This window comes from Lytechinus variegatus, chromosome 3 (assembly GCF_018143015.1).
Source record: "Lytechinus variegatus isolate NC3 chromosome 3, Lvar_3.0, whole genome shotgun sequence".
In the NCBI taxonomy this organism is placed as follows: Eukaryota; Metazoa; Echinodermata; class Echinoidea; order Temnopleuroida; family Toxopneustidae; genus Lytechinus; species Lytechinus variegatus.
In genome coordinates, this window is record NC_054742.1 from 20,053,560 (window position 1) to 20,063,091 (window position 9,532).

Genomic DNA, 9,532 nt, shown 5'->3' on the forward strand with positions numbered 1-9,532 from the left:
AGGCCAATTACTATATCAGAATTACTCCTATCCTATCACGAAGAGAGAAAAAAAATAATTATGAAATAAAGCAATCGTATACTGTAAGAAAAAAACAGAATTTACAGAAGAAAAATAAAAAACAGATTTTATAGAAAGAAATAACCAAATCATTCTTTAAATTGTTATACCAGGAAAGATTTTCTAGTTTTTCTACAATTTTACAGAACAGGTCTGTTTTAAAAAAATGGGAAAACAGTCTTATTACAATAATTTTTTAAGTTACATACACCAAATACCAATTTTCTCTTATTTTACACAAATGCTTGTAAGATTACACAGTGCAGTAAGATTTCAGGTGTTCTCGAGACTCTGCTGCAGGAATTTTTGTTTTTTTTTAAGTAGAAATTTTCTTTTAAAAAACTGTAATAAATAGGACAATTATTCGAAGGAAGGAAAATGAAAGGTAGGTAGGAATGGTAGAGGGAAGAAAGGGGTAACAGATGGGAAATAAATAACTTTTCTATAAAATTTTCATAAAATAATAATAGAAATTACAATTCAATTGTGAAATCAAAATAAAGAAAATAAACTAACAGAAATAATACTATGAAATTTTGAAGAAAAAAAAGTGTTACTGAGAAATTTGTTTAAAAAGAAAAACTTTACCAGACATCCGATAGAAAAAAGTGATATCCTGGGAAATTGGATTCAACCATCAAGTGTGATACCAGACAGATGAAATATTTTACATACAAAGAGGAAATGATGGCAAGAATGTTGAGGTACGTCATACAACAATACAGGGCAGGATCATTAGTCTTCGATCCTAAACTCTGAACAAGTCATTTTATATCAGAGAAAGGGGGTATGAATCTGGTCAAGTGAGATTAAACAGTTGTAGCAAATTACAAATGTTGTTCAAGAGTGCTGTATTATGGACAATATCTTGATGTTCTCATAAAATGTTGGATGTATTAACATTTATTTAATATGCCTATGTTATATTATCTAGAGGCTTATTCATGATATTTTTATTAAATAGCAGAAACTTAAAATTTGGACCAAAAAATAATAATAAAATGCGAACCTGATTACTCTAAAAGAGATTGATCAGCCCTGTAAATAAAAAAAAAGGTTTTATGAATTGAATCTGAAATCGATATTGTTTCTAAAGAGTGAAATTTATACCATGTATGGGTATAAATTTGGAAACTATTTCTACTGCGAATAGAGTGAGAAGCTGTTAGGGCATTTCCCAATGTGTGGAATTCACATTCGCTGATGTCATAGACTGATTATCAGCAAGCACCTGTGATGTCACAACTTCCTCACTGGGAAGCTAGCCAATCAGGAAGCTTGCTTGAGCTGTTTACTGATAAATATGAAGCGGAAGAGAGAGCAGGAGGGGGGGGGGTATACATGGTAGGTTAAGTACCTTGTGCAAAGAAAGTGAGAGGAAAGTAAATGACAAATGAAAGGTAGAGAGAAGGGAGTTAGCTATGGTATATATACCACCACAAACCAACATGAAGAATCATTGTAACTTGAGAAAGTATATCACACCTAATTACAACACCTAGATGGATTGGTTTTAGGCAAGCTGTTCTGCAAGGGAGTTTAAGTGTGCACTGGAAGAGAGCGGATCATTTGCTATAACAACATCTGTTTTCCAGGAAGAAAGCTGAAGAACGCATCACCACACAAGAAAAGAGAGCTTTTAAAACAGACAACAAACATTAGTTAAGTTTTACAAGCAAGGTATCTTCAGAAGTCATCTTAAATTATTCTGTTTGCAGCATTGCTAGTGAATCAGGGACTGTATCTTTCAGAATCTTCACTTTCTAGTAAGAAGTTGATCAGTATCCATAGCAACCATGCAACTCAGAGAAGCATCATCATCACTTCTCCTGTGTGCACTGGTCCTGATTGCTACCAAGTTGACAGATGCCTGCTCCTGTATGCCTACTCATTACCAAACACTATTCTGCAGAGCTGATGCTGGTAAGTTACAACTACGACTGTATTAGAATCACTACTGACTGCAGGTTTAATGATTCAGTGTTGAAACTAAGCACCATCACTTGCATACAAGTTGCCTAGTTGTAAAGGATGAAAAGTGGTAATGGTAGGAGGGGTAAAAGAAGACGCAAGGAGATGGAGCAGGTTGCAGTAGAGATGGGCGCCCCAGGGGAAGAAGGGAGAATGAAGTAGAGAAGAGGAGGAAAATGAAAGTTGTGTTGGTGGTGGTTCTTTTTTTTTTTGGAAGGGCAATATGTTTATTGTTGAGTCATACAGGGATCCAACCCTTGTTCTCCTTAAAAAAAACTTTGTCATTCTGCATGTATCATTAGATTAATTAGGAGATTGTTACGCCTAAAATATGCCATAGAAGAAAATAAGTTTTTTTAAGAAATAGAAATAGGCCTATAGCACAATGTATGCAAAGGTAAAGCCGGGAGTACCACTCCGCCATGATTCATGTATGGGGTAGCACCCAGCACCATGTTGGCATGAACAAACTCACCATTGGGTAACCACAAAAGAGGCATCTCTAAAAGTTTAAAACTTGCTGCAGAGTGTGGATCTCTAGGGGGATATTTGGCAGTGGATATAGGTTAAATCAATGTTCTTTCTTGTTTTTTTAAGGTTGGCTTGTGAAGGAACAGGCTATGAAATTTATGCCAAAAATTATTTCTTAATTCTATCATTTTAAAATGTATGCATTTTTTTTCATCCAGTCAACATATGTAAAGAGAACATATGTTGTGGGTACAGAATTGAAGTAACGTGCCAAATTTGACATTTTAAAGAAAAAATATGAATAATTATGAGTCAACTTCATTGGAATATCTCCAAATGTTTCTGGTGGATGAGCACACACATGGGATATGGAAACATAAATCCAGATGCTTGTTTCATGAAGGGAACATCCAAAATATTCAAATGCCATAAACAGTAAATCAGATAATGAAACAGTCTCTTAAGGTGGTTTCAGACCGCCTCGAAGTTCGTCAGTTCCAGGTATTCTCTGATCGGGAAATTTAACCCGATCAGAAAATACCAGGTATTTTGGTAATGTGAAAGCAAACTACGCGTAATTTCCCCAAAAGAAAATACCCGCTAAATAGTAGGTACTTGGCGAAATTACGAGAACTTTTGCGGGGATTTTTCCAAGGTCGCAGGTATTTTGGCGATGTGAAAGCAAATTACGGGAACTTTTAGCCCAGCGTGTCGTTGCTTATCAGACCATACTGCGCATGCTCGTAATTTCAGGAACTTTTCCCGAAGGGTATGTTTCAGGGCGGTGTGAATGCAGGAATAATTAATGGGTATTTTTCAGCCTAAAAAAGTTCTCGTAATTTAACGGGGATTCTTGTGATCGAGGCGGTTTGAAACCACCTAATAATGGTCAGTTGAACATATTCTTTAATTATCTCTCCATCCTTGATTCTGTTATCAATTATGCTACATGTGGTATCTCTACCAGTACCAACATGAGGCAAATTAGAATTACATGCATTTAATACAAAACCATCCATTTTCCTCATTTTAGTGATCGAGGGAACGATCAAGAGTACATCATTCATATACGGCGACAACGCAGTGACTGACAATGAGATCTATGGTTCTTCAATGGACTATAGCTACACAGATCTTCTTCCTCCATTAGTTCTCCCTCGGTATCCTCTCTTCGTTGTCTACAACCTGACTATCAAAGAGGTCTTCAAAGGGGAAGAAGAATTGGCAGGAATCACTACCATATCAGTCTCTAGTGCAGCCAGCGGAGCTATGTGTGGAGTGGCAGATCTACAGGATGGAGAAAGCTATATCTTGAGTGGTGAGTTCAGTTAAAAAAGGTTCAACCTCACAGGGGGTAAGGAGATAAAGGTGTGTTCAATGTTAAATTTAAACAGAAACATGAATCATGATTGAAAACACAAATTACAAATTGCGGATAGAATGAGAAACCAAGGGTATGTTCAGTGTCCCCCAACCCAGTCATAAAAGTAAACGTCTTTCAGATTGGGAGGAAAATTTAAAAATTAAAAAAGTGTGTTTGGAAACCTGAACAAAGTTGAGTTTTGAAACATCTTTGAATTTGCTCTCGCAGTGGAAACCTACCCAAGCGCATGCCAGAATCGACCTTTCTTGTGATGGGTCAAACTGTCCAGTACGCTGTGCTAACGATTGCACAATATTTAAACATGATAAACGCATAAGCTTTAATATTTTTCAACGCTGAATGGTACACCCCTGATCATGTTTATGTTCGGTGTTTTGTAATTGCGTTTTCAATCATAATTCATGTTGCTGTTTAAATTTTAAAATCAACATTGAACGCACCCTTTCACTGATACTTTTGAATACTAATGTTTTTATTTTCTTGAAAGTATCAATATTCTAAAATTATCAATTACCTATGCATATTTAAGGCAGTGTGAAATTTAAGTTAACCTTTCCTGAAGATAGAGCAATATTTTTATCCATAGCCTACATAGATTAATGATGATATTGATTTATTATGATCTACAAAATGTCATATAGATATAACTTTGTAACTTGCACCCATATGAAGGTTAGAAATCCAAAATCTTTGTTACATTTGCTGAAAAGGGTAAGAACTTTGACATTATCAAATGTTACCGAAATACCAAAAAATGGTATGTGGTAGCACAGGGAACAAGGCTTTGATTACAAAAAATAATTGATGGGAGTTGGGACAAGAAGAATCTGATTACTCAACAATACATCAACCACAATGTTCCTTCACCTTTCAAGCAAAGGAAATAACTTGTCTATTTCAGTTTGATAGAAACCTTTACATTACAGCAAGCATCCCTTGATTCCCCCCTCCATGGGGATCCTGCAACACCCCCTCATTGTCTACCATTAATAACCCTCTACTCCAACTAACTCCCTATACAATGCAACCCACAGAGATATGACATTTCAAGTTACTTCATTCATGTGACCAATACTGAGTCAATTAGAAATGCTTGGCTGATGGCGTAATTAAAAAAAAGAAGAAATCAACACTGTGTAAATCAGATGTTGTTAGATGTCTAGGTTACATTACATTGGGCCTGGCTGCAACCATTGCAAGAGAGGTCTTCTTCCATTATTGACAAGATACTCATTAGTTTCCATCCAATTCATGGCGATGCATGATTTATAGAGGGGCCTTGAATTGTAAGTCATTGGTTGAATACAAATAAGGAAGATAGAGGTTGACATTGGTACATTGTAACATAGAAAGATATAAAGAATTCATGGGACGTGCTAGACTCATGGGGGTCATTACATGTATCACACAAAGATCATGAGGAAAGCATCCAAGATCAGGCAACTTGGAAAGCAATAGCTTTGGCTCCTGTATCACATAGCTTAGAGAATGATTGTATGATTGATTTTCATGATTGACTGCACACTGTAGAAATTGCAATCAACATAAAGATATTGTTCTACAGTTGTTTGCTAAGCTTTGTGTAACATAGGGCAGTGGACAAATTGCTGCTGTTTGGTGCGACAGTACAGAAGAAAATACAATTTCAAAGCAATCCATCTTGATGATTAAAAACGAGAATGGAATCTTGTTAGAAGAAGCAAACCTATTTTTCCTGATGTGTATTGAAGGAAGATGCCAAACAGCACAAGAACATTATCTCTCTTATTATAGGTCTATCTATACTTGTAAAGAGGGGTGCATAACAAATAAAAGCACATAATGAAAAACTTTGATAAAAGGGATGAATTTTAGGTGTTATATAAATGGAAGGAGTAATAAACACTGATAAACAATAAATAAGAAAAAAAAAGCGAAATGGTATATAGAATAAAATCTTTTCCAACCCATTTCTAATTAAAAAAAATTGCAGTAAAAAAAGTAATCATCTTTCTTTTTATGTTTCAAGAACGGCTCTCCACTAATCACAAATTCCCTTTGACCCTAAACAATTGGAACATATAGGCTGAACTTCTATAATATTAATTCTGCATCAAACAGAAAAAAAATCATTGATTTTTTTTATGTAAGTCTTTAACAGGAAGAGTGAACTTATTTAGCAGTCATGGTCATTCTCTCAGCAGGATAAGAAGTGAAATTAACTTCTATTTTCATCAAAATCCAGTGAAGCTAGTAATAAGTCAATTGCAGCCTGGGGTTGAGATATTTTCAGAAATATTATTTTTTTTCTCTCTTTTGCGCTGCATGCAGCCGCTTCATCATAAGGTTGTTTTCAATCAGGCACCTCCACACACAGTGAAGCGTAGCGCATCAATATTAAGAGTTGTCAGAATTGCTTATTAATATCCAATTTGATCTCCATGCACAGCGAGCATCATGATGTAGGCAATTTATAAAGACTTATTTCAAATCAGCACATTAATATCTGACTTAACAATATATCGAGATTGTATTTTCAGATCAACATATATTCTTAATATACAGAGAACCTATGATATAAGATGAAAAGGAAGCTGGATTGTGGAGACTATTAAATGTGATGAAGAATGCTATCAAAGAGTCTATACACTTTTCCTATTGACATGTCAAGGATAAAAGTCTGAAAGAAAAACTGAATAGCATTCAGAATCAAGTTTATTGAAATTTTCCCTTTAAGGTTCTTCCTTTACCTGGATAAAGAGTGGTAGAAATAAATTGTCATCATAGTGCAGAAGGTCACTGAATCACCCAGTTTAATAATTTCATGTAATACTTGTATTTCTTGACTAATAGGTTTTCTATGGGATGGAGAGTTGAATGTTGGCCTGTGTAGCAGTTGGGTTCAACCAGTAAATGATCTCTCAGCATTCCAAAAGAGAGGACTCAAACGACTCTATGCCAAGTCATGTGATGACTGTCGGGTAAGAAATCAACTATATGAAACTAATTCTTAACTAATACAATCCATTTGATATTGACCAACTGAGCCAGCCAGGTTTGTGAAAATCTTGACTTAACCCCTCCCCTTGACTGGAATAGGATAAAAAAAAATAATATCATTTATGAACTGATCAGAGTGCATCTAACATTCCATCACTGTAACTTTAACATCAATCTCATCTATCATGGCAACATTACATGGTAAAATTGAATCAATAATGGACTTCAGGTGCCAAGTTATCATACATGGTAAATTTACCACAATTGGAAGTTTTATGCAATACACTGTAAAAACTGTGGTGTTAAAACTGACACCAGTTGGTGTCTATAGATGACCACACCCATGGTTCTAATATTACACCCTAGAGATTGAACATAACACCAAAGAGTGTAAATGTAACAACCAAAGGTGTTGTAATAACACCTTTAGGTGTTAAACTAACACTGTCAATTTAACACCGGAGAAAATGACTGGTGTGGTCCTCTATGTACACATGTTAACACCACAGTTTTTGTTGTATAGGGCACAGATGGTTTCTTAGTTTTTACCACTTGAAACTTCATCAGGAAACATTCCAATGTTCTTCTTTCTATGATAGATGTAAGAGTACTTTTATTGTCCAAAATAAATATACAAATAACTCTTTTAATTACAACAGGTCATATTTATCAAAGTAATACCCATAACTTACTGGAAAATACCCTTCTCAGTAAATAAAATAATTTTGTGCACACCATGTACAGGGCTTCATTTACTGCATTAATGTGAATTTTTTAGTATTTAAATTACCAATCATAAAGTAATTATGATGAACTAATCCACAACTTCTGCATTCTCTCTCTTTCTCTCTGACTGAACAGATTTGCTCAGCAAAGTACGACAATGACTGTTTGCCTACTGAGGGGTGTATGGGATCTTATACTTCACCTTGTGTCAGAATGAACTCTGCATGCATCCGCAACAGCAAAGGTCACTGCTCTTGGAAAAACAGCAAATACTCAAAGCTTTGCTGAGGACTTCATCATCACCAGATAGTCATCCACAAAATAAACTAACTCAAGAATTAAATGAGATGGAGAAATGTTCTGTCTTGAAAATCTAATAGGGGGACTGATGAAATTTGTGAAAATTATTACTAATACCATTAATCTTATTGACCACTGACTTCTCCAATTCCCATATAGACTTGATACAGAGCTAATCTGTTCTATAAGGCATCAAGTTAAAGAACATGCATTAAAGAAAATATTGGACTAAGTTCAGAGTGGGTCTAACATCTACATGTAATTCACTCTATGACACACCTTCTTACTAATGGGGTGTAGCAAGAAACCTTCAGTTGATCACAGGTCAATTTAAGGTCCTAAAATCAATTAAAAGTCATGTATTCCATTACAAATTTACAATTGATTGATGGTTTGCTTCATGCATTAACAAATATAAAATGAATTGCTTTAGTTAATATTTGTCTATCACTTGTAAATTTGCATCTGAAATTTGCAAATATCTTTTTGTAATAACCCCGAAGTTGAATGATAAGTCATTTGATACATTTGCCTAATGTATGTGACTAATTCTTTGATGTTTAATTCTAGATGCCATTTTCATTCTGATGGAGATGATTTACAGCTCAATTTTTTTTTAAAGATTTGCAGATGGTAAAGCAGTCTTCTTCTTCTGTCTTTAATTTGACCTTACAATAACCAAAACTGGTATATCTACCTTCTATATGATAAATTACTATGAGAAACTTGTCAATGTCATCTTCAGATTATTATGGCATGATTAACCTAGCATGAGGGTTACATAGAGGACACTGAGGTTGTTGAATTTGGCTTAATTTGGGTTGTGGGTTAGTAAAGCCTAACCCACAAGGGACTTATCCAAGATATCCTACATTTATACAAATTCAACCTTACTTCAAAATGACAGAGTTTTTTAATAAAATTACTGATGCAAAGTTGCATAAAAATTTACTAAGCAGTAAGGTTATCAAGGAAAAATTTAACCTATCAATTTATTTAACTATTGCATTAACAGGCACTGAATAGGGACTACCAACATCCTGCAGGGAATGAATTTAATGTGGAATAAGAAGAATTAAAGTTTGTCTTCCTTATATCTTTGTTCAATTATGGGGGTGTAGCAAGAAACTTTTTTTTGTAATCGATTGCAAAAAATAACTGCATATTTTCAATTGATAGTTCATTTCTCTAAAGAATTCATTTTATTCTTCCTGTGGTTGACAAGCAATCATTTGTAAAGTTATTGTGATTGATTCTAAGGTTCACAATCAGTTCTGGGCCTACACTTATTTGCAATTGGTTGCAGGTTTCTTGTAATGCCTCCTAATTCATCTACTCTTCATTGTTCTTCCATATTTTTTTATTCTTTCCTTGGTTGATCCTTGTATTGCTATGGCCTTATGTAATATACATGAATGTAATGTTTCAAATTCATTGACTTTCCTTATCTCATTAACATGTCATATTATGATGTTGATAGTTACAGTACTATTTTGTGAATATGATAGTTCATAAATATCCTTTTTAATAGGAGTTTTATCTTACAGATCGCTTATTAAATAAAGAAAAAGAGAATTAACATTTTGAAAATAAGCGAGTGCAATAGTATATGATTCCAAAATATAAACCAAGTGATTTTTG

At 34.4% G+C, this 9,532-nt stretch overlaps 1 protein-coding gene across 1 annotated transcript; it reads left to right on the plus strand.

Moving 5' to 3' along the window:
- The first annotated feature begins 1,448 nt into the window (after positions 1-1,448).
- LOC121410444 (metalloproteinase inhibitor 1-like) lies at positions 1,449-9,032 on the plus strand. The gene is made up of 4 exons (XM_041602536.1): positions 1,449-1,983; positions 3,536-3,820; positions 6,719-6,846; positions 7,727-9,032. The coding sequence occupies exons 1-4, from the start codon at positions 1,857-1,859 to the stop codon at positions 7,877-7,879; spliced, it is 693 nt and encodes a 230-aa protein (XP_041458470.1). The 5' UTR covers positions 1,449-1,856; the 3' UTR covers positions 7,880-9,032.
- The last annotated feature ends 500 nt before the right edge of the window (positions 9,033-9,532 follow it).

Coding starts and splice junctions, on each gene's coding strand:
- LOC121410444 (XM_041602536.1), top strand. CDS start 1,857: ATGCAACTCAGAGAAGCATCATCATCACTTCTCCTGTGTGCACTGGTC. Junction 1,984..3,535: donor ATTCTGCAGAGCTGATGCTG/GTAAGTTACAAC, acceptor TCCTCATTTTAG/TGATCGAGGGAACGATCAAG. Junction 3,821..6,718: donor AGAAAGCTATATCTTGAGTG/GTGAGTTCAGTT, acceptor CTTGACTAATAG/GTTTTCTATGGGATGGAGAG.